This window comes from Chrysochloris asiatica, unplaced genomic scaffold, assembly GCF_000296735.1.
Source record: "Chrysochloris asiatica unplaced genomic scaffold, ChrAsi1.0 scaffold00024, whole genome shotgun sequence".
Classification (NCBI taxonomy): Eukaryota; Metazoa; Chordata; class Mammalia; order Afrosoricida; family Chrysochloridae; genus Chrysochloris; species Chrysochloris asiatica.
Window position 1 is genome coordinate 3568254 of NW_006408542.1, and position 26573 is coordinate 3594826.

At 38.6% G+C, this 26573-nt stretch overlaps 1 protein-coding gene across 1 annotated transcript in view; it reads right to left on the minus strand.

The window, feature by feature from the left end:
* Window positions 1–24595, minus strand: part of HEATR5B (HEAT repeat containing 5B) — a 205163-nt gene extending 180568 nt beyond the window's left edge. The window contains exons 1-7 of the mRNA XM_006839450.1: window positions 24470–24595; window positions 17315–17526; window positions 15269–15377; window positions 14549–14698; window positions 11926–12097; window positions 3190–3347; window positions 1998–2247 (exon numbers count right to left, since the gene is read on the minus strand). Of these exons, the coding sequence (XP_006839513.1) occupies window positions 1998–2247; window positions 3190–3347; window positions 11926–12097; window positions 14549–14698; window positions 15269–15377; window positions 17315–17526; window positions 24470–24595 (1177 nt within the window). The remainder of the gene's footprint in view (window positions 1–1997; window positions 2248–3189; window positions 3348–11925; window positions 12098–14548; window positions 14699–15268; window positions 15378–17314; window positions 17527–24469) is intronic.
* Between the last annotated feature and the right edge of the window lie 1978 nt (window positions 24596–26573).

Sequence of the window (26573 nt, forward strand, 5' to 3'; positions counted from 1 at the left end):
ATTATTATTATTATTTTAGCAAAAACGTTATCTTTAAAATGTTTCATTTAAACATCCCTTAACTCACAATTTATCATTTTTAGTTAGCTCTATGTAGTAAAAAGAAATGGCTTACACAGTAATTGAATGTTATCAGGGGGAGGTTTGTTTCAGCAAGTAAGGCATAAAGAGGGCTAGAAAGTACTGAGTATTGAGTATCTGTTTATGAAGAAGGAAAACTTGGTTAACGGACACTGGCTGCCAAATATGAGAAATGCAAACAGCATCACTGAACAGCACATGTCAAAAATGTTAAAGTGGAAAATGTTGTGCTATAGATATATTTTTTACAACAATTAAAGAATAATAATTTGCCTAACGAAGCTATCTTGTATAATTTATATTTGACTCACTTTATCTTCCTAATTGTATTGAAAGCTCCAAAAAGGCAAGAACTATCTCATTCTTCATTTAAGCCCTAAATTACTGCTTTGCAAATCTCGAATACTCAAATTAACCATTATTAACCTGAAATAATTTAAAAATGGACACTTCTTAGCAAAGGATTTCTTCTAATTTTCAATTTTTGAAGTTTCCTGGCATATCTTTCTATCTAAACACCTAACCAGTAGCTGTTGAGTCGATTCCGACTCATGGGAACTCCATGTGTTTCAAGGTAGAACGCATGCCATAGGGTTTTCAATGGTTGTGCTCTTTCGGAAGTAGATCCACAGGCCTTTCCTCTAACGTGTCTGGAGATAGGTTTGAACCGCAACCTTTCAGTTAGTAGCAGAGCACTTAATTGTTTGAGCAACCCAAGAATTCTATATTCTTCTATAAGGACTAATAACCATATGTAATTATCCCTCATTAGGTTTTGATATTAAGCCTATTAGGAAAAAAAACAAATAAACAGGGGCTCATTATTGACAGGCTCTAAGAAGAAAACAGATTTAAATACATTAAAGAGAGCAGCCCAATGTACCGCTGCATACCAAGAGAGCTATAAAATCAGTATCGGTACTGGATATAAGTCAGTAAAATCTAGTCTTACAAATATGCTACTCAAATCATGAAAAATTATATTTGGCTATAATCATATGTTGTTTTGGAGTCCTAATGTGGTGCTGTAGTAGAATAAATACTGGAATGCTATCCACAAGACTGGCAGTTCAAACCTATAAGCCAACCCTAGGAAACTCTACACAAAGTCGCTGTGAGTCTGCACTGACTCGACAGCACTTAACAACAATATATTTTGTTTTACTATCAAATTAAGAAAATACAATTAAAACATAGTCATTACTCTGAGGATCAGACTCTAGCTACCTAGTAGACATAGCAAACTGTCCTTCATCTGATTATTCAGTAATGCTTGTTAGTAATCTCATACATGAGCCCTGGATATCCACAGACAAATGTAAAAACCTTCCCTAAAAGCCGAGACTGTAAATTCCAAAAAGGCAAGTCAAGCCCCCCCCCCCCCCCCCCCCACCCAAAAAAAAAAAAAGCTAAAGAGGATAGAGAGAAACACTGTAAACTGATGATATATGGAGGGGATAATAATCAATGTAATGAAACAAGCTATATGAATGGTTGAATGTGAAGCTGATGATGTGCCCTGTAAACTTTCACTCAATGCAAAATAAAAACACTTAATTAAAAAAAAACACAGTCATTAAAATCAAATCAAGTGCTCCTTTAAAGAAATCATCTACATTAGCCCAAATGATCTCTAAAGCAAAGATGAGAAGTACTGGAAATGGAACAAACAAAACGGAAATAAGAAACTTCATACACTGTCTAAAATGTAATCAACGTCACTGAACAAACTGTATATGTTGAAATTGTTAAACGGGAACCTAATCTGATATGTAAACCTCTTACCAAAACACAGTAATTTTTTTTTTTTTAAGTTTAGAAAGCTATGAACAAATCAGACTTACGAGGCATTTATTAATAATAATAATGAGTTAAATGTAGCTAAGATAATAACATTACTCAATGTGAACACTTACCTACTGCTTTCATTTGTTTTCCAATAGCTTGGCATATTTCTTTGGCAGCTGCAATCTGGGCTTTTTCACCTAGCAGACTGCCAACAGTAGCTCTTAGGATAAAGGAGACACATCGTCTGGAGTATACAGCCTCTACATGTGTTTGTGTTGCCCGAGGATGAGAAACCAGATCAAGTACATGGGACAAGAATGTAGCAAAGCTACGCTCCAACCACTGGCCACCCAATGTTGTTACAAAGACAACATATGCCTATCAATAGATCAATATACAACTTCAGATAAATGTATATAAATGCATTAAAATAAAACAAAGCAATTGATGATAACAAAACAATTTCTATAAAATATATAAAATACTATAACACTTATAACAATAAATTGTACATTATATAAGGGGACTTTAAAAATTTCATGGAAAATAAGGAATTTTTCCATGAATTTTTGAAAGCCCTTCTGTATTACTTTAAGTAGAGAAAATTTAAACTTGAGACCTTATTTAGAAACTCTAGCATAGGAACTAGTGGTAGAATTGTCTTTGACTGAATAATAGCTTCATAAAAAACTAAGAGAGAGTAGTGAGGAAGGGAAGGAATAGCGGAATTTACTTTGATGATCTGGAAAGTAACAAATTATAGGAAAAAGAACACCCTAACATCCTAAGTAAACAATAACATACAACTACAAAATATTCAGGACTTTCTCTATAAGAAACTTCTACTGAAACTTATTTCAGGGGCAAGATATGGCTGGGCTGATTGTGATAAGTTCATGAGAACCATTCCATCTTTTTATACAGATAGAAGCATATTTGGTGTTAATTATTCTAAAAGTCTAATCCCATATCAGGTTTAATCTTAAGCAGAAATTGGTCAGCGGTGGTAATAAGGACTGATGGAGAACACAAAAAATCAAAACGCCTCAAGCTTCCTGAATATAGTTCAATTAAAGCGGAATTATTTTATATCTTATCATTGCCAAGCAAAATTTGAGAAAACTCCATGAGATGTTTATAATATAGTAGACAAAGGCATATCTAAATATCATGTTTAAACATGCAATTAATTCAATAAAAGAAATATTTTTACAGAAACCAGATCATTTTAATAATCTGTGTGTTACTTATTAATAGTCTTACATGAAATTCCCCAAGTGATATGATGAGAAGTCTTTTACATGTGAATATATTACAAACCTGTGTAACTCCAACTCTCACTTCACGATTAACTGACCCTCCAACTTTTAACATTTCTCCACCACTCTTTAAGAAGCCAGACCCTCCACGTAGAAACCCAGTGGCCATGAGCTCTAAGACCTCATCTAGTGTCGCACGTTTCACATTCTGGCGCATTACTTTCAGGAAGAAAAGTAAATATGTAAGTTAGTATTTTCACACACTGATTTGTTGTCATTCAATTCTATTTCCTAATAGTGAAGAGCTGGAGGAGAAGCCCAGGACTACTAACACAATATTTATGGTTCAAATCTGCCAACCACTTCTTAGAAACCCTATATAGGGTCACTACGACTTGAAGGCATTTAGTAACAACAAGAACAAAATACATCTATAGTTTTAAAAGTCAAGTAATTATTAAGATATATTCTGTAATCATACAGCTAATAATGCACATTAGAGAGAATTTTGAAAAAAACAGACAGGTGTAGGGAAAACAAACAAGCATGATCCCACAACCCAGGCATAATCACTGTTAGTATTTGATATATTTCTTTTTTCAATTTCCTTTATGTATAAAAAATTTACATAAACATACAAACTTTTCTTCTGTGTCATGTGCTTAAAATGAGACCAGCTTGCCTTAGCTTGTTCAAGGGTTTGCAAGGACTAAAATAAAAAATATATGGAACTTATCTCTATATTCTCAAGCAATATAAGTAGTTCAAACTATAGAGACCATGATAAAGGATTTCATTGAAAAAAGTTACTAAAAGTGTAGTAAGTCTTTTTCCCCTCTTCCCCTTGCCTCAAATCACCTAAAAGGGACTTTTTAGAGATCACTTTCCTTTCAATGATGGAGTACAAAATCCCATTTCACAACTAATCCCAGTAACATTCAAAAAAGCAAAAGGCTATATGACTGAAGCTGGCAGCTTCAGAGAAGAGTAAAGACAGGCGGTTGTTGTTGTTAAGTGCTGTCGAGTTCATTTCGACTCATAATGAACACTGTATAGGGTTTTCGAAGGAGCTCTGGTGCACAGTGGTTACAAGTGGGGCTGCCAACTGCAAGGTCAGCAGTTCGAAACTACCAGCCGTTCTGCGGGAAAAAGATGAAGCGTTCTGCTCCCATAAGATTTATGGCCTCGGAAACCCTGTACAGGGTCACTATGAGTCAGAAGTGACTCCACTGTACTTAACAACAACAACATAGGGTTTTCGAGGAAGACCTACCTGGTAAGTCTGCACCTCTGACCTTTCAGTTCTAACTGACCTTGCGGTATAGCACTTATCCTAGTGTGCCACACCAGGACTCCAAAGCCAGGTAACTATCTTGAAATTAAGACAGATGCCTCTTCTGGGCAAAGTAGCTGTCCTGGATGCTGTTTTTCAAAGGACTGCCACATGCAAGGATTTCCCACCTGGATAAAGTAACCTTAGCTGAATTCTGAGAGATGCAGAAGAACAGTAAATGACCACAGACAAGGAGAGTGACAGCCAAATGTTCTGAGTGGGGATTCATGAATGTTTTCACAGAGTAGCAAAGCCAGATCAAGAAAATGTCCAGCAGGTGTTGCCTTTTCTGTGTTTTATCCTGTTGATGCCTCATCTGACCCTGGCCAAGAGGACCAGAATACAGTGTTTTTGTTGTTGTTAGGTGGTATCAATTGAGTTCCAACTCACAGTGACCCTATGCACAACAGAACAAAACACTGACAAGTCTTACACCTTCTGCATAAATCTTATGTTTGAGCCCACTGCTGCTATCACTATGCGAATCCATCTCATTGGCAATCAAATCATGTTCTTTTTCACTGACCTCCACTTTACCAAGCATGATGTGCTTCACTATGGACTAGTCCCTACTGATAACATGTCCAAAGAATGAGAGACAAAGTCTTGCCATCCTGACTTTCAAGAAAGTCTGGCTGTATTTCCTCCAACACAGATTTGTTTGTTCTTCTCAAAGTGCATGCTACTTTTAATACTCTTCTCCAACACCTTTAATGCAAATGCATTAGTTCTTCTACAGTTTTCCTTATATACTGTTCAACTTTCATATTCATGTGAGGCTACTGAAAATACCCTGGCTCAGGTCAGGCACACCTTAGTCTTCAAACTGACACCTTTGCTCTTGAACACTCTGAAGTGGTCTTGTGCAGCAGATATACATAGTGCAATACATCCTTTGATTTTTGACTACTGTTCCCATGAATGCTAACTGTGGATCCAAGCAAAACGAAGTCTTTCATAACTTCCATCTTTTCTCCATTTATCATGATGCTATTTATTGGTCTAGTTGTGAGGATTTTTGTTTTCTTTGCATTGAGTTGCAATCCATAACAAAGGCTGTAGTGTTTGATCTTCACTAGTGTTTTTATGTCTTCTTGCTTTCAACAAACAAGGTTATATCATGTACATATTTGCATATTAGTCTTCCTCCTATCTGGATGCCACATTTTTCTTCATATAACACAGTTTCTCAGATTATTTGCTCAGCATACAGATTAAGTAATACGTTGAAAGGTTACAACTCTGTAGCAGATTGAGACTTTCACAACTGTAATTGCAGAAGGTGTGCAACTAAAAGGTGGGAGTAGTTAATCTTTCATTTCAGGAACAGAGGATCCCAGGACCATCAAGAAGGAAGAGCATGAATGGAGCATGAGATCTTACCTAGAAAAATGGCGACAGCAAAGACGGTGTCAAAGGTCATGGCATGGAAAGACAGAGCAGCTGCAGACTCTAAGCCCATGGACAGAGAACTGCTGTGTGCCTGAAGGCAATAGACTGATTTGTAAACTGTGCCCTTTGGGCATTTAAATGAATACACACTTTTTGTTTTGTAGGTATACATCAAATATTTTTGCTTCATTGATTTGTGAAAAAATAAGATGTAAAATGGATGCCAAAGGGAAGAAGCAAGATAACTGCTGTTGCAGGGAGGGGAGTATAACCATTTAGATGAAACAACACGTATGATTAGCTGAAAGTAAAGCTGATGATTTTGTTTGTTAACTTTCACTCAATTCAATTCACAATAGAAAGTTTAGGAAAAAAGAAAGAAAGAACATTACCCTGGTACACACCTTTCCTGATTTTAAACCATTTAGTATCTCTTTTTTCTGTTCAAATGACTGCCTCTTGGTCTATGTACAGGTTCCTCATGAGCACAATTAAATGATCTGAAACACTCATTCTCTGCAATACTATCTATAGTTTTTCATGATCCAGTCAAGAGCCTTTGCAGTCAATAAAGCACAAGTAAACATCATTCTGGTATTCTCTGCTGTCAACCAAGATCCACCTGATGTGAGCATGATACCCCTCATTTCACACCCTCTTCTGAAGCTGGCCTGAGTTTTCATCATTTCCCTGTCACAGTGCTAAAGGCACTTTTGAATTATCTTCACCAAAGTTTGACTTGCTGTGCTATTAATGATATTGCGGGATGATTTCCACATTCCATTGGTTCTCCTCTCTGTGGAACCTGCACAAATATGGATCTCTTCCAATCATTTGGCCAGGTGTAGTTATCTTCCAAATTTCTTGGCATAGATGAGTGAGTGCTTCCATTGCTTCTTTAGGTTTGTTGAAAGATTTCAATTTGTAGTCCTGAAGCCTTGTTTTATGCCAGTGCTTTTAGTGCAGCTTGGACTTCTTCCTTCAGTATCATCAGTTATTGGTTTGTTTGAACCTCTTGAAATGGTTGAACACTGACCATTTCTTTTTGGTATAGTGACTGTGTATTCCTCCTTCCTATTCTTTTGATGCTTTCTGCATCACCCAGTATTTTGCCCATAGAATCCTTCACTATTAAAATTCGAGGCTTGAATTTTCCTTTAGTTCTTTCAGCTAGAGAAATGCTAAGTGTGCTCTTCCCTTTTGGTTTTGTACTCAAGATATTTGCACATTTCATTATAATCTTTACTTTGTCTTCTCGAGACGTCCTTTGAAATATTGAGTTCAGCTCTTGTACTTCCTCATTTCTTCCATTCACTTCAATATCTCTGCGCTGGAGAGCAAGTTTCACAGTCTCTTCTGACATCCATTTTAGTCTTTTCTTTCCTTCTTGTCTTTTTAATGACCTTTTGCTTTCTTCCTGTACATTATTCTTTTTTTTTTTAGATGAAACCAAGTGTATGATTTATCGAATGTAAAACTGATGATCTTGTCTGTAAAACTTCACTCAATTCACAATAAAAAGTTTAAAAACAAAACAGAAAGTAAGGTACAGGGATGATGGAACACAGAACTTAACATTTGCATGCTGCTCTCTGTATAAATACCAATGTTTACACTGAAAGGGCTATATATTCATCACAGTGGTCACAGTCCTGGGCTCTCCTGCACAATAGTCTCAATGCTATCCCATAATACAGTGGGAAAGTAGAAAAAACCCAAAACTGCCCCACCACTCTTTCTTACAGCTAGCTTCCAGCTGAAACAGTATTTGAACTGGGAGAGAAAAGCTTTAACTTTAATAGTATTTAGAGTTTTACCTGTTAAAGAGAAATTTAAAATACTGAAATGAGACTATCTGTGATTAGATATAAGCAAGAAAATTAATGGTCTTTACCTAAGATTTCATCTACAGAAAGGAGAAGAACAAACTCAATAGTATAGAATTTAAGGGGCAACAAGGGTGGAGCTGGGCATTACTTGCTGGCACCCAAAGCAGTTCATGCATTGTTTCTCTATTTTTTAACCTATTATACAGTGAAGAACTTACTTTTCCACCACATTTTTAATAACTATGTAACATTCGACCTTATGAATATACCACAGCATGTGTACATTTCCAACTTAATCCCAAGATGAAGCTGTGTATGTTGGTGGTTCAAGCACACCAGCTGCTCCTCAGAAACCCTATACAGGGTCGCTATGGGTCGGAACCGACTCAATGGCAATTCCCAACAACAACAACAACAACATATGTCTTTGAGTTTTTCAAAACTTTTTTGGGGTCTTTATTTTTTTTTTTAAGGTTTTTATTGTGGATTGAGTGAAAGTTTTCAGGGCACATCATCGGTTTCACATTCAAACATTCATATACCTTGTTTCATTACGTTGATTATAATCCCCTCCACATACCATCAGTTAACAGAGTTTCTCTCTATCCTCTCTTTTTTGGGGGGAACTTCTTTGCCTTTTTGGAATTTACAGTCTCGGCTTTTAGGGAAGGTTTTTACATTTATCTGTGGGTATCCAGGGCTCATGTATGGAATTACTAACCAGCATAACTGAATAATCAGATAAGGGACATTTTGCTATGTCTGTTAGGTGGCTAAAGTCTGATCCTCAGAGCCCATAGTTTGGACGGTCAGCAACGCTTGGGCCCACAGGGACATGAACTCCTGACCGGGTCTGCATGGTCTGCATCAGATTCCCCCTTATTTATTATTTGTTTAAGGGACGCTGCCTGTCTTAGGTGGTGGGGTCATTTTTTAAAAAAATGTTTTTATTGCAAATTATGTGATAGTTTACATGGGCGAACACCAGCTTTACATTCATCCTATAGTATTTTGTTTCATTGCAATGATTACAATCCCCTCCATACATCATCAAACAACCAAAGTGTACATCCCGCAAGTCTGCCCCCAAGCCATCAGCACACAGTTTGGGTCATTTTTTAAGAAACAGAGTAACTGGGTCAAAAGTTACAAAATGTTGAAAATAAAAAATTTAAAAGATAATTAATAGTAAAAGCTTGCAAGAATCCATATAGGATACAACTATTGGTTTATACTCAGATGGAGCAAAAGAGAAAGAAGGAAATCAAAGAAAAACAATCTTCATGATTAGTAGAGCCCACAGAACCACAGTCGAATCTCCTGTGACCACAACTTGATGGTGCCTGGCTACCATTAATAACCGTTCTGACCAGGGACACAACAGATGGTCCAGGACAGAACCAGAGAAAAATGTAGAGCAAGTCTCAAATACCTAAAAGAGGCAAAACCAGTTGTTGTTGTTGTTGTTAAGTGCTGTTGAGTCAGTTCCAACCTAGTTACACTGTATAAGCCTTCCGAGGAATGGCTGATGAGCTTGAACTGCCAACCTTGTGGTTCAAACCAACTTTGCAGTCCTGCGCATTAACCCACAGTGCCACAGATTCCCAGAAAACACTGCCCTGAGATATCCTTTAAACTTGGAACTGAAGGAACAACCGGAGGTCACCTTTCAGTTAAAATAGATGGGCCCACAAAATAAACATCATCACATGTGAGTACTGTGCCACTTTAAATATAACCAAATAGTCAATATTTATCCTAAACCAAGCAGGAGAAGGTAAGGAAAGGGAAACGGGGAAGGGAAGCTAGATAATGGAAACAGAATGGAAATAATGAGAATGCTGGCACACTGCACAATAGGTGTACTGTTGTTAAGTGCTGTCGAATTGGTTCCCACTCATAACGACCCTGTATAACGTTTCCAAGGAGCAGATGGTGGGTTTGAACCACCAATCTTGTGGTTAGCAGTTCAGTGTTTATTCTACTACAGCACAGCAGGCATATAAACGGTTAAATGGGATCTTAATTTCCTGTGTAATGTTTCAATAAACAGAAAATTTTTATAATGTGATAACATCACAAGTAAATACTTTCTTATAAAAAACCTTAATGAATGGGAGAATTAATTTTTTTTTTATATTTTCCAGTATGACAAGTGAAAAACCTTATTCCATTGTTAATTTGACATTTTAAAAACCTTATTCCATTGTTAATTTGACATTTTTACCATAGTCAGGAGTCCTGGTGGTGCTATTGGATAAAAACTAGACTGGGAACTACAAGGTCAAGAGTGCAAACCCACCATCCATTCCACAGGAGGAAGATGAGGCTGTCTGCTCCCGTAAATATTTACAGCCTCAGAAACCCTATACTGGGTCCTTATGAGTCAGAATCAATTCAATGACATTGAATTTAGTTTTGGGTAATTTAAATAGAAGATGTTCAAATAGATGTTTTTACTATTAATATCATATTGTCATCTAAAGAATCGAAGTTATCATCCCTGGTGGAGCTCTAAAATTTATAAAGTCTTTTCACATATGAAGGGGTTTTAAAATATTAGTGGAAAAATAGAATTAAAAGAGAACAGAATTTTTCCACAGACTTTTTGGGGCCACCTCTGTAAGGAGCCCTGGTGGTACAATGGGTTCAGCATTGGACTGCTAACTGGTATGAATACACTCCTTACTCCATGGTAGAAAGATGAAATAGTCAGCTTCCATGAAGACTGCCTGCCTCCAAAGCCGTAAGGAGTCACTATCGGGTCACTATGAATCAGAATTGACTACATGGCAGTAAGGTCGGTTTTGGTTTTTCCCCCCATATAACAGCAAAAATTTTGGAAGGGAAGTATAAAGCATGGTAGTTGTTATAGATTAAAGTATGTTTCCCCCAAAATATATATTACAATTCCTAATGAATAAGGAAGATCATAGAAGAATTGATGCCTTTGAGTTGTGGTGTTGGAGGAGAATACTGAAAGTGCCATGGACTGCCAAAAGAACCAATAGATCTGTTTTGGAGGAAGTGCAGCCAGAGTGCTCCTTGGAGGCCAGGATGGCTAGGCTTCGTCTCTCATACTTTGGACATATTGTCAGGAGAGAACAGTCGCTGGGAAAGGATGTCATGCTGGGAAAGGTGGAGGGTCAGAGAAAAACAGGAAGACACCCGAGATGGATTGGCCAGGTGGCATCATTGATGGACTCAAGTGTGGCAGTGGTAGTGAGGTTGGCCCAGGATCGGACATTGTTTCGTTCTACTGTGCATGGGGTCGCTATGAGTCGGTTCCGACTCGATGGCAGCTGACAACAACAACAACAATGTCCACATCTGTGGTTCTACTCCTGCTTGGGAATGAGTTATTCATGTTAATGATGTAAGAATAGCATACAGTGTGCCGTGAATCAATCACTTTTGAGATATTAATGAGATTATACAAGCAAGCAAGAGAAGCTGGGTCTGGTGAAAAGCTGTAACAACACATGAAGACCACCCAGGTGCAGGAGCTCGAGAAAAGGACCTTCCTTCAGAGTCAAGCAAGACAGGAAGGTTTTTTCCCCCCACTTTTTATTGTGAAATGATTCTAGACCCACAGAAAAGTTGGAAAAACAGAAGTACCCTTCACCCAGCAGCCCTTAATATTAACATCTTACCTAACCATCTTATGTAACAATGACCAAAACTAAAAAAATTAACATTGGTCCTGGTGAGGTGCTGTGGGTTAATGCGCCAGACTGTAAAGCCGTTTGAATTGCAAGGTTGGCAGTTCAAGCTCACCAGCTGCTCCTCAGAAAACCCTAAACAACAGGGTCACTATGGGTCGGGACCAACTCTATGGCACTTAATAATAATAATATTAACTAAATTACGAACCTAATTCAAACTTCACCAGTTTTTCTATAAACATCCTGAGAGAAAGCCTTTCTCTAAAACCAACACCCTGAATTTGGACTTCTAGTCTCCTAAATTTCGAGAAAATAAACATTTGTTTGCTAAAGCCATGTATAGTATTTCTGCTACAGGAGCACTAGATAACTAAGACAATGACTTATTGAATGTAAAACTGATGATCTTCTCTGTAAACCTTCACGCAATTCATAATACAAAGGTTAAAAAACAAAAAATGAAGCAAAACAAACGAACAAAAAGACTTGTCTATATGTAATAACATATGTAGAAGAAACCATACCACATACCTTCAAGCATCTATTACACTCTAATGAGGGTTGGCAAATAACAGTACCTGTTGCCTGTTTTGGCATCAATGCTGTTGCCATGACTGTCCCTAAGAGCTTCGACACTGCCACTCGTCCTCCATAATTTGAGTTTTCTAAAGCCTTAAAGCAGAGAGTAGCAACATTTTCCAGTTCTGCAGTCCACATGAATACAGCTTCATTCTGTAATTCTAGTAAACACTGGAATTGAAAATACAATATAAATAGTAAATTACACCCTGAGTACTTAGGGGAAACATAGTAACACAAAACCTCTATAGTAAACCAAAAAAACCAAACCACTGCCACTGAGTTGATTCCGACTCAGAGCAACCCTACAGCCGAGAATAGGGGTGCTCCCTAGGGTTTCCAAAACTGCAATCTTTACAGAAGCTGACGACCACATCTTTCTTCCTTATAGCAGCTGGTGAGTTCAAACCTCTGACCTTTCAGTTAGCAGGTGAGCTCTTTATTCACACCAAAGGGTTCCCTAACCCCTATGAAGGTGGTGATTGCATGCTGACAGTTCAGACTCATAACAACACCGACTATATGTGCTCTTATAACAGAAATACTATAGGGTTTCCAAGGCTGTAAATCTTTATGGGAGTAGACAGTCTCATCTGTCTCCCAAGAAGTGGCTGGTAGATTCGAACTGTTGACCTTGTAGTTAGCAACCCAACTCATAACCCACTATGCTACCAGGGCCCTTTTAACACCCATATAATGGGGGAGGGAAGCCTCAATTCAATAACCTCAGCTTCTACTTTCCTCAAGATGAAGGATATTAAGCATAAACAAAAGAAATAATGCAGATCACAGATGATATCAATGAACTACAAAACTGTAAAATAAGAAGCTGGTTCTTTGAAAAGACCACTAAATTTGAATAATGTATAGTCATACTGATCAGGGAAAAATGAGAAAGGGACAAATTATCAAAATTTAAAACGAGAAGGTCATCTACTCTAGGTTCAACAGACATTAAATGAATAATAAAGGAATAGTTTGAACAAATTTATGCTAATAACCATCCAGATAAAATGGACAAATCTCACTTAAGAAGAAAAAGTTAATCTGTGATGTCAGTATCAATTAAAAAAAGGAAGTTTGCATTAATTATACTTCAAAAAGCCCTGGTGGGGCAGTGGATTATACAGGTTGGGCTGCTAACCAAAAGGTCTGAAGTCCAACCCACCAGCTACTCTTCAGGAGGAAGATGAAGCTGTGTACTTCCATAAAGATTTATAGCCTTAGAAACCCTGTTGAGCAGTTCCACTCTGTCCTGTAAGCTTGCAATAATTTGGAATCGATTCAACAGCAGTAGGTTTGGTTTGAGTTTAATTATACTTATTTTAAAAAAAAAGATAAAATACATTTTAAAAAAGCACATCCTAAAAGTTTCATAAGCTCTTATACTATATTAGACAGTTCTTATACTAGATTGTATTTACATGTAGATTACTGTAACTTGATAATTTGTTTTATAATAATTTATGGAATCAAAATTCAATATTGTTCAAAACAAGCTACAATTTGTTTTTACTATTTATGAAATTAAAATAACACTCTTCTGTGCTATTATACCCAATTTATAAGTGAGAAAACAAAGGCATAGAAAGATTAAACATCTTTCCCAAATTAGACAGTTGTTAAGGGGTAAAGTACAAATTTGAACCAGGAATTCACATGCACTTAACCACAATGATGGTGGTGGTGGTTATGTGCTGTGGAATTTGTTTTGACTCATAGAGACCCAGTATAGGGTTTCCAAGGCTGCAAATCTTTACGGGAGCAGAAAGCCTCATTTTTCTTCTGAAGAGCTGCTAGTAGATTCAAACTGCTGACTTTCCAATTAGCAACCTAACTCATGACCCACTAAGCTACCAGAGCTCCTTAACCACTATGACATTATGCAATTATAAGAAAGGAGAAAGAAAGATACAACCATCATCATCAAGTACCGTATTCTCTTATCTGAGGAAAGTCTCTAATTGTGAGAATACAGGATCGCCAGAAAAAGAAAGGTTAATACATTATTTGAGCAAATAAGTCAGAGTGTAGAGATGGAAAATAAATTCTTTACCAGGAAACAGGTTCTATTCTTAAGGGTTTGGAAAGGAGAAGGAATGGAAATGGGAAACACAGGAAAGAAGTGGGATAGATGACATTCCATAGGGGATTGTAATCATTGAGAAATAATGAAGTGTATGGTTTTAAGATCTCACTATTTCCAAATCTCTACTCACTTTGAACAACAACAACAAAAAAGGTTCTACTCATCGATTAAAGAGCTCTGGTAGCACAGTGGATTATGAGCTGAGCTGTTCACTGCAAGGTCAGCAGTTCGAATCTACCAGCTGCTCCACAGAAGAACGATGAGGCTTTCTGCTCCCATAAAGATTTACAGCCTCGGAAACCCTACAAAAGGGTCACTATGAGAAGGAACCAACTCCACAGCACATCACCACCACCACCATTCATCTGTTAAAACCACAAAGAATTTCTCTTTTAAAAACAAAACTATATCTAAGTTTTGAACTTAATCTATTTGTTGTCATATTTTTAAAACTTTAAGAGAAAAAAGAAATCACTGAGTATTTAACAACAAGAAGGATAAACAGCAACATCATAAATTGGCCAAGAACTAACCTTAGCAACTGCACATCTAACAGCCATTGACCTGTCAGTCAAGAGGGACCTGGCGTTTTTGTAAATATCACGATGACATGAAGCTGCTGCACCACCCAGTCCATTTAGAACTTTCTGTAAACTCATTAAGATTTCACTTCGCCCTTGAGACTAGACATATACATAAATGAATCTCAACAACTGTTGCAAAACAAATGTCATATTTAAACAAGAACATATTAAAACATACAAATTCTCTGAGCCTAATAATTTTAACCTCTAGATTTTAAACAGTCAGTAACAAATAAATGGTAAAAAATTAAGTATATACTCTAGAAATTGCTGAAGTGCAAGAATAGTTATTAATGACAATTAAATCTTTCTGAGAAATGGATTAAATAGAAAAATTCTGAGCATAAACAAAGAAAATTCTATGACAAACTGAGGTACAAAATGAGAAAAGCACCAATATCAAGAGGCCAAATGTAAAAAGGCCAAACCTTTAAATGTGAAAGGTTAAGTCAAAAGTAATTAAGAAGTAAAACAAACCATACAAAAGAGAAACAAGGAAAAATTCAACACATTTTAGAACAATGGAACTCATACATTTGAGGGTAAACGGAAAGAATATAATGCAATGTACATTAAAAGAATGGTAAATATAGTCAAAATATATTTTTAACTGACACCTAACTTTTGACACAAGCAAAATCTTCAAATATAATTTGCTGTAAAACTTACCTCTGCACTTTTCAGAGATTTCAAAAGATTATTTACTGTTTCTGGAAATGCACTGCCTAACATTCTCCCCATTTTTTCGTAAAATGCTCCAACACAAGCCACTGCAGCCCTATAAGAAGTGACAATTTCTCTGGTCATTGTCCAGGTGGATACAATTTCATTATATGTTTCTTATCTTCAAAAATCAATTTGTATTTTTCTAGGCCACATTTTTCTAGAAATGCTGAATTAATTTTCAGCTTTCAAAAATACCTGTAATTGCAATAAATACTATACAAATTAATAAACCTGCATTCTTGCTAAGAATACAAGAGAATAAATATATATGGACATAATAAATTATGCCCATTCTTTAGGAGAAAGTCCAAGCTTTCCTTTTATGAAGCTTTCCTAAATATGTCGATCTATAATGATTCCCCTCTTTTGTGACTTGACTATGTTATCCAAAGCTTGAAAAACAGGAAATGCAAAAAGTTCAGGCAAAAAACCCACATATACTTGATACATTTTATACTGCTCATAGTACCCGTGTAAAGACTGCACACACACACACACAAATAGGAAACAAATACAAAAGGGGGTTGTGCAGTTTGCAAAAGTTGTATAACAAGCACATCATTTGTATAAAAACACAAGACGCAGGCATGATGAAATGGTGTACAATTCATCCAAATGACTTTAATGGAATATTTGGCTACCTGAAAGAAGAAACGTAACAATACACAGATATGGTGGTGAAATAAACTACCATCACTCAGTAAACAGTGGCTGCTAGGTAGATACCTACAAGTTTAGCTTAGAGAAGCAGAAGGAGAACACAGTGGTTAAGAGCACATGCTTTGGGATCTGGTAGGCCTGTGTTTAAATCCTAGGACATATCACTAAACTGCTATGTGAACTTGAGCAAGTCATTAAGAGATTAAGTAAATTCAGTTCAGCATCATACAGACAACAAATACGAGACTTAAGGCGACAACCGTTTCCTTGCTGACTCCAATTTCTATACCTTTTCTCAATACTCAATTACTTGGTCATTCATAGAAAGTTTCTGGACCCCTGTACTACAACACTCATCATCCACTCATTCCACTCTATCTCTGTACCTGGTGAATTTCCACATAACCTTCATGTTTTAAGAATGTTTGAGAAGTTTTCCTTGACGCTGCTGTTCCCATCCCAGATAACCTTGTTGTCATTGTTGTTAAGTGCCATCAAGTCCGTTCCAAGTCATAGTAACCCTGTGTAGGGTTTCTGAGGAGTGGCTGGTGAGCTTCAATCACTGACCTTGCAGTTTAAAGTGACTTTGCAGTCCAGCACATTAACTCACAGTATCACACCAGCTAACCTTACTTTGGTGATATTTTCCCTCACAGCACCCTTCACTGTACCATAACTGAGGATTTTCTCATTTGACTGTCACAAGATGCTAGGTTAAACCCTTAATTTTGTTGTAGTTTAGTGTCCTCAAGTTGATTCCAACTCATAGCACTTTAAAGAGTTTCTTTGTGGTAGTAGTTCAGTGCTTATCCTACAGTGCTGTACCAGAACCACAAACTCTTAATCTAGATGTCAGCAAATATGTGGACCAAAGGATCTATGACTCAATTACTCAATCCTGCCATTACAGCATGAGAGTAGTTACCATAAAATAAAAGGGTGGTCTGTATTCCAAATACAAACTTCATTCATGATACAGGTAGCAGGCTAGATTTGCCCTAGGGCTTCTAGTTCATCCTTTCCTGTCTCAATTCCATAGCTTAGAAATACTTTGCTTTTCTTCCATCCCAGACAAGAATATCATTTCCAAATTTACCAAAAGATCCCTGTGTACCAAGTCTTGGTAATTTGCTGAAAATCCTACTGGAAAGCTGAGCATATGTGGAGATAGAGTACCTTCCTTAGAACTACTCAAGAGCGTTTTTCCACTGACAGCAGCACACCCCAGGTTCCTCCCACCTGGGGATCTTTAGGTCAGCAGACCATTCAGATGAGCTGCTCTTAAAACAATAAAAACCTCCATGGGTCCTTATGAAAGTAAATACTCACAATTTTGTTGGTAAGTAGGCTGCAGTGTCATCTTTACTTTTGATAATGTCATTACATTTATCAAGTGTTTGAAAAACAGTAAAAGTATCACCAATGCTATAAAGAGCTGCGAGATTTTTAGCCAGCAATTTCCGTGTAGGTGGTCCAGGTGAACTGCTTATTAATCCAGTTAGTTGTTCAACAAGTTTCTTCTGTTTTTCCTTTACATCAGTCTGTCATTATAAAAATAAAAATAAATTACCTTTTATGTATAGTGGGGCAATGATTAAGCATTTGGCTTCTATCTGAGATGTTGGTGGCTGATACACATTCAGTGGCTCCATGGGAGAAAAACCTTAAGATCTGCTTCCATAAAGATTACAGCCAAGAAAACCCAATAGAGTAGTTCTACTTTATCACATGGACTCCTGGTGTGGCACTGCTTGATAAGCACTAGACTGCTACCCACAAGGTCAGTGGTTCAATCAGCTGCTTACTGGGAACCCTACAGGGTCACTTGAGTCTGAACTGACTCTGTGGCACATAACACAATAACAACTTTCTAGGCATGAGATGTAACAGTGAAGAAAAAAGACAAGCTTCCTGTCTTCATGGAACTCCAATCTAGTGGTCAGGGATAATTGACCCAAATAAACAGTGAAAGTATTTATTGTAGGATAAGCACAGGGCTGCTAACTACAAGATTGTTGGTTTAAACCACCCAGTCACTCCTTGGAAACCCTACAAGGGTCATTATAAGTCGGACTTGACTCGAGGGCACTAACAGCAGGAAGACAAGGCCTCTCTGAAAAGAAGCGAAGGTATAAACTATGAAGATTTCTGGGAGAAAAACACTTCAGGAAGAGGGAAAAAATGCAAAGGTCTTGAAGTGGGAGCATGTTTAGCATGCTTGAGGGCAGTCAGGAGGCCAGTATAACTGGAATAGAGTATGAGAAGGGAGTAGGACATGACATAGAAGTTAGAAAGACCATATCATATGAGGCCTTATACAGCATTATGTTATGGTGGTGATGGGCTGCAGAGTCGGTTCCGACTCATAGAGGCCCTGTATAGGGTTTTTGAGGCTGTAAACCGTTCCAGGAGCAGATAGCCCCATCTTTCTCCTGAGGAACAGCTGACCTTGAGTTTAGCACCCGAGTCGTAACCACTACAATATCAAAGTTCCTTACAGTTTCAATAAAAGGGGTCAAAAAATGTACCTTCTATTCATGTTTTATCTGGAATCTAGCTAGAAAATATTCAAGGGAATAAACCAACCAAGAAAAATTGCAGCTATCAAGAATGCCAAGACAATGGAGAGACCAGAGCAATCTCTAGAATGTAGTGATAGGGTAAAGCAATGGCCCACAACTGAATAGGTCAGAAGACGGGAGAAGAGATTTCTTTAAAAAAATGAAAATGATAGACTAGTTGCTTGATATGTAAGATTCATGGGAGGGAGTTCAAGGTTGTATCTACAATAAAAGCAAACAAAAAAATCAAGACAATCATTAACTCTAGGGAAAACATGATCTTAAGGAGGATGGTAATCAGAGCATATTACAAGGCCTAACTGTGAAGTATTTTTATACTTGGGACAATGTAAACACCAAACACTGATTTGACAAAAATTAAGATACAGTTATTATGTAAGAATAAGAGAAGGGAATGCGTGTTATGAGTGGTGAAGCAGGGATGTAAATAAGTTCAATCCGCCTTTTCAATATTTGGAACAGGTAATGCCTAAAATAAAATAAGAACCCTGGGGAACCAAGGTTTAAGAGCTTGGCTGCTAACTGAAAAAGTCAAACCTACCAGTAACTGCAAGGGCGAAAAGATCTAGAATCTGCTTCCATAAAGATTACAGCTTAGGAATCCTATGGAGCAGTTCTAGTCTCTCCTATACAGAAAGGTAGAATTAACTCAGGGGCAAGCACTACAGTCATTCTTAGAGAATGAAGATAATTACAAAATCATCTACAAGAGTTCAAGCCATTAGTTTCTAGAAAGGGGAAATAAAGTGGGAAGAGAGTCAGGAGACTCCTATCTTTTAGAATGAGATTATCAACTATGTTTCAACTATTATATGCATAATTTAGATTTTAAAACTAAATTTGGGCAGAGAACAAACAAGATGGTGGATCAGGTGGAAGTGCAGTAAGGAGCTCTGCCAACAACAACACAAAATACTCGACCAAGTAGGCTCAGGGGATGGTCCCAGAACTCTGAGCCACATATAAAGGAATATTCAGAAGGTTGGAAGGCTTATAGCTGGGGGAATTTGTGACAGAAGCAAGAAATCCATTGCTTTCTAATTCAAGACGCTCAGCTGCGCCAGGAGCGGCTATCTTGGGTGAGACCAAGCGGGGGAAGGATCAGAGCAGTCACGGATGACTGACAGAACCGTGGAGATAAAGGTGTGGACATTCTTTTCTTCTGGTATCTGTTCATTGGTCCCTTTCTGTCTGCACATCTCCATTCTGGTGACTATACGGGTGCCTGAGCGAGTGGACACCCTAGCCCCACCCTCGGAGGGTTCCACTACGCATACGCACAGATCTCCTCTAAATTTAAAGAGACAGTTTCCACTTAAAACCAAACAGCCACAGCCGGCCCTGAACTGTTTATAACTAGAAAAAAGGCCTGAACGGGGATTGTGGAGCGAGACAGGCAGACAAAAAAGGAAATAAGCCAAAAATTAAATCCTAAGTGAGATCAAAACGACCAACAGTGGCATCTTGAAATTTCTCAAGAAGAAGTGAAAAGGGAATCCCATTTCCTGATCACATCTACCTAGAGGCAATCAGAAAGCATAAAAAATACCAAAATACACATCCATCTAAGTATTAAGGCCACAGATAACTCCTGAAGATGCCAAAAAAACAGAAGCAGTTGACCATATCTGCACATGTCCAGAAACGAGATAAAGTGACTGAGTTAAATGAGCTGGAAGGAGACCTACATGCCATACTGGAAGATGGGCAGGCTTTAGAAATGGCTGAGAAGGAATTCAGAAAAGTGATTATAAAATGTATAAAAACAAGGAAGAAGTGAGGAAAGCGCTACAGGAACAATCAAATAAGATAGATACACCATTGGAAACAATTCAAAACCTACAGAAAGAGATCCAAACGATTAATAATAGAATATCAGAAATGGACAATAGACTGAAAGGGCAAAGGAATAGCATTGAAGAGCTAGAAGATAAATCTCTCAACATTACTAAGATAGAAGAGCAAACACAAAAAAAGGATAATAAAATCTGAAGAAGGCCTAAGATTCATGTTAGACAACATGAAGAGGAATAACATAAGAATTATTGGCATCCCAGAACACGAACAATCACACAAGCCCACAGGGGAGATAGTTGAAGAGCTTCTGGAAAAAAATTTTCCTAACATCCTGAAAAGTGAAAAGAAAAGCATTCAAGAAGCTCAACGAACCCCAAGATGGATAGACCCTAAAAGACAATCACCAAGACATATAATAAGCAAGTGCTCCAAAATCAAAGATAAAGACAGGATCTTGAAAGCAGCTAGGGAAAGAGAAGTATAACATACAAAGGCAAGCAAATCAGATTAAGCTCGGATTTCTCAATGGAAACCATGCAGGCAAGAAGGCAATGGGGAAACATATATAAAACCATGAAAGAAAAAAACTGCTACCCAAGAATCCTCTACCCAGCAAAGCAGTCAATCAAATATGATGGTGTAATCAAAACATTCCAGGATAAACAGAAGCTAAGGGATTTTGCCAAAGCCAACCCTGCTATGAAAAACATCCTAAAGGAAGTTCTGTGGACTGAGAACCAACAAGAACACACACAACTACAGAATGACGTATGTGGCAGCATCACCCTGAACTCGATCAACAAATGGGAGAGTCAAGAACAAAATGAAATTTTAAGAACAGAGGACCTGGGAGGTCAGTCTATGATCAAAACAATTACAATGTGAAAGAAGGTAAATACAGGAACAGAGATTCAGGTGGTGGGAAGGTCAGGTAAATTACAGGATAAAACAGACTTAAATGGAGGGAAGAGCTAATGGAATATAAGGTAACCACAACGGGTTTGGGGTGGGGGGTTTCGTTTGGGTGTTGGGGAGGGCAATACAAGAAGTGGGGAGGAGGCAGAAGAACAAGATAGGTAGGGGAACACTGAGACAGGTTTGCATGGCCTAGTGGGACAGAGGTAAATAGTGATGCATATCAACCTTGGAACAACAGGGCTCTGGGATACAGGGATCTAGGTATAGCTTGAAGAGGGTAAATAATACTAAAATCCTTGACTGCCTTATGAATATTGGTTTCCCTTGCCTACTATTGTAAAATAGACACTCGAGTGGGATAGAAAGGAATGTTGGGAAACATGATTAGAGAAAACTTGTTAGCCCGTCTTCAGCCTATAACTGATTGGAATACCTAAAAGGGGTTCTAGAACTTGCCCAGTGAAACAGGTCTTGTGCAAAGCCTTTACAGAGTATAGGACCTTAGGTGAAATCCTGAGTCCCATCCAGAACCTTATGAGGTGGGACATTCCCACTAGAAAGGACAAGCAGACCAGCCTGGAACAGCTACAGTGACAGAAGATACATCTTCAAAGAAAGACCATCAGGAAAAACCCAAAACAAAAATGTCAGTATGACTGGCTACTACAAGAATAAGCAAGCTGTTCTCCAGGAAGACATCAAGGCAAGCAATCAAGTGCCTTCAGGACAAACTCCCCTCTAAGACTGAAACTCAAACGGTATACACAAACAAGCATGTAAACTTGCTGGCGACCACATTTGTTTACTGGTGAGTGGAAGAGGTGGAAAGACATCAATGAAGAAATGGGCTGAGTTCAAACCCAGTCCATTGACTCCCGCTGACCTGGAGATAAGAGAGAGAAGAGGAAAGGCTGGTTGGTCCAAAGTATGGTAAGACCTAAAGACACTTGACCCTATGGACAAGGACTTAGTCACAGAGGGCTAGAGCTGAGAGTGAAACATCCAGCTAATGTGAAGTGAGGGGAGATGCACAAGAACACCCAAAGTTGCCTCGATGGCTCGATAATCAGAACTCCACTAGAGTAAGATTGAAAAAAAAATTTTTTTTAATTTTTTTTTTTTTTGGATAAAGGAAACAAGGGTAAATTGCTACAATTTGATGAACCTGACCTATGCTCAGAGCGGTAGTGATTCTAAATATCAACTGAAATGGAATGAATCTTCACATCAAGTATCAATGCTATCCCCTCTGTACACAGGGTAGATAGGGATAGGCAACTTAGACATTGGCTACCTAAAATGAGGGGGCAATAAAGGCATGAAGTGACTGGCTTACAAGGTTTCAAAAGGGAGTTTCGTTTAAGAGTATTGGGGGGAAAGAAAGAGTCCCCACTGAATAGCTATCATCTTGTCTAGATGGGTCTGGTGAAAAGATATGGGGATAAGATTCATAAGATTCAATAGTGAATAATTGTTATCATGACTAATTGTGACTGTCATAATTGTAAAGATAGAAGTTTTGTAACAAAAACAGGGGAGTGGTTAATCTTACAGTCCAGAAACAGAGGACCCTAGGACCATCAAGGGAGAAGAGCACAAGCAGAATGCGGGACCTTATCCAGAGAAGCAGCAGCATCAGAGATGGAGGCATGGAGAGGGGGAGCGGCTGAGGACTCTAGATTCATGGACTAAGAAGAGACTGACTAAGAGCTGGTGGCCAGAAGGCAGACTTGCAGAATGTGCCCTTTGGAGATGTAAATTATTATATATGCCTGAGGGGTTGGTTGTTTGTTTTTTAAAAAGCTAAAGTGGATAGAGAGAAATACTGTTAACTGATGGTACCTGGAGGGGATTATAATCATTGTAATGAAATAAGGTGTATGATTTGTTGAATGTAAAACTGATGATATGCCCTGTAAACTTTCACTCAATCCACAATAAAAACCTTATTTTAAAAACAACAACAAAAACAAAAACTAAACTTGTGAAAGAGTGATAATGGAAGGAGATTAAGTGAAGGAGGCAAATACAGACAATTCTTTTTAAATAATCTCATTGTAAAGGAGAATAGAAAAATGGAACATTAGCTAGAAGGGAACACAGGAATTAAAAAGGTTTTTATGTTTTGGTTTTGAAGATGGGAGATAAAACAGTACATGTGTGTTCTGAAGGGACTGCTCCAATTGAGATGGGGAAATTAAAGACACACATGTTCCAAAGTGGGCAAAACAAACACGTTGAGACAAGTCAGAATACTCGCTCGTTACATTTGGGGGGAGTGATTAATAGGGAGCAATTGCTTTTGCGTGGCTGCTAGTACTCTATCAAGAAAGATTTGAGTGGTAGTTATATTCATGAGTTATCTGTGATAATTCTTTGAGATGGAGACTTATAATTTGTGTGTGTTTCTGTAAATATATTATAATCCAAGTTTAAAGGTTTGGTAATACAGGAGAAGAGAAAAGGAAGACCCGGAATCTCATGTACAAATGGAAAGGTTAGCCTTCAACAGAAACATAAGCAACTCATCCATAAAAACAGGAGGAAAAGCAGAGTGAATATGGATATACTCATACATGTCAAAGGAAGAAGAGATGCGGTGGGAACATGTGCAGGTTCTCTACACGTAGCATTCTCACAATAAAATACAAAGCAAAGTCATCAGATGAAAAAGAATGGAGGCCAAAGTGCTGGAGACTAAGGAAAGAAAAGTAGGTGTGAAACAGTTGCTAGCAACCTAGGGAACTATATAGTAGGATTGCTAGACAGCACTAAGGAATCACTTGAAGTTGAAGATGAGTAGCTCTGGTTGCGCATTGGTTATGAGTCAGGCTGCTAACCTTAAGGTCAGCAATTCGAAACTACCAGCCGTTCTGTGGGAGAAAGATGAGGCTTTCTGTTCCTGTAAAGATTTACAGCCTCGGAAACCCTATAGAGGGTTGCTATGAGTCAGAACCGACTCCACGATACATAACCACCACCACCAATATCACATCAGTCATGTTTTTATCCATTCACAAAGACAAGGAGCAGGAAGTGAGCTGGATTTAAACATGATTTGGGTTTTGCCACAGAACAGTAAAGGGACACACTAGAAATTCCTATTACAGTATGTTTCCATGAGTGTCCTACAAACATTATGTGTGTTGTCTTACAAATTATGAACACACAGCAACTCTTTTATTACCTTGTTGGCAGCAACCAAGACTTTATCAAGAAATCGTAGCCATTCAAAGATAAAAACTGGTCTCTTTGCTTCTGTGATTTGAGCCAAAGCGTCTTCATTCAGCAGCAAACTGTGTGCTAACTCCATTATTGGTTAAGTGTAAAACTCACACCTTAAATTGACAAAAAAAAAAAAAAAAAAATATTCAAAAGGTTTTTATAATATTAAGAGTTGAACTTAATGAACTAAACCACTAATAAATGATATGTACATCTACTTCTCATTTCACGTGGGGAACCATAAGAAACTTCTTGGAGTCCTGGTGTGGCACTGTAGGATAAGTACTGGACTGCTAACCACATAATAGATGGTTCAAACCCACCAGTTGCTCCTTGGAAAACCTATACAGGGGTTGCTATGAGTAAAAACTGACTCAGCGGCACTTAACAAAAACAAAAAATCCTTTGAGAGAAAAATCTAAAAATCCAGTTTTAAGGAAAAAGAAAGCAAAAATAAATAAGAATGAAAACTGTGCTTGGTGAGGAAGAATGAACAATGACGTGAAAAGAATATTAAAATAAATGTTACAAGTTAGGCATTATTCCAGAGAAAATACATGTCATTAACCCACTTCATTAAAGGAGAAAATCAGCACCAAAACCAACCAGAACCGCAGGGCATGACGACCCATTTTGCCTTGTCCATTAGCTCGGAGCATAGCACCCTTACCCCTTCCCTGCAGCACCTGGTCCAGGCGAACGACAAAGCTCCTGTACCCACATAAAGTTCCCCAACGGAAAGTCTCCAAGTCTTCCTAGGGGTGACCGAGTTGCGCCGGGGGCGATACCGGAACGCAGCTGGCAGAAGCCTCGCGTGCCAAGTTTAATTCGGTTACTCCGAGGACCGCTCAGCACGGTGCCCAGAGAAAATGCAAGAGGCCACTTGCAGGCCTAGCCCGGCTTACTAGGGCTGTCAATTCCAGGAGGTAGCCCCTGGGAACCGAGCCCGCAGCCTGAAAAGGGAAAACGTTCATTTCACCAGACTGGATTTCTTCTCGCCTCTCTGGAAATATACAGGGGGTTAGGGGGTGTGTCTGCGTGTAAACGTTAACGCTTTGGCGGCGAACACGGTTGCACTCACCTCCTAGTCAGGCAGTGGCCGATCAGCTGAGCTCCAGGCTAAAGGCAAGCGCAAAGGGACCCGGATGCCCCGCCTCCTGCTCGCCTGCCAGCAGGAAATGAAAGGACGGCGCGTGCGCGGAAGCTGATTTTTGCGCAAGCGCACTAGACATGTTTTCCTAGACCAGCCTGCCAAAGAGTACCTATGTATATGGCTCACGGAAATCAGGTGGTAGCAAAGCAGTGGCTAGTCAGCGCATGCGCAGCGCGCGCTCCTTGTGGGCTGGTCGCGGCAAGGAGAACTGTCAGGTAAGTAAGGTGTTGGGGAGCTCTCGATTGCATAGTGAAGGCAAGGTATACTCTAGTCGTGACTACCACACTACACCGTCACCCACATTCCCACCGTAGGTTGTCGCGTCGGTGGGATGCTTATAGCATGGTGAGCGTGAGAGGGAAGGCATCCGCGGTACCCGACAGGGTATTTTTGGAAGTGACGCCTTTCTTGTCATCTTCTACTTCAGACTGTACTTTCAACGACGTAGGCCATCTCTCTACTTGAAACATAAGGAGTTTTTCAGTCTTCTTATGTCCGAAACAGCTCTCCTGTTGCTACTTCCTCGTCAAAACAAACAAAAAAGACAAACCTATTCTACCTGTCTCCTCACTCAAAAAACAGTAGCTCCATTCTTTCAGGTATTCAAGCCAAGAACCGTGGACTAATTCTCAACATAGATCGTCCTTACACTGCCTCAGTCCTTCAGCAAAACCTGCTGCTGTTACTTTCAAAATATACCCAGAATCCGGCCACTTCATGCCACCTCCGCTGCTGTCACTTCTGTCCAAGCCTCCATTGTTTTCACCTGGATTATCGCCTGGTGAAATTTATCCTTGATGGGAATTGTTAAGTGCCCGGCTGTCGGTTTCGACTCATCGCTACCCTGTATAAGGTTGCCAAGGAGTGGCTAGTGGGTTTGAACCGTCAATCTTGTGGTTTGAAATCCAGTGCT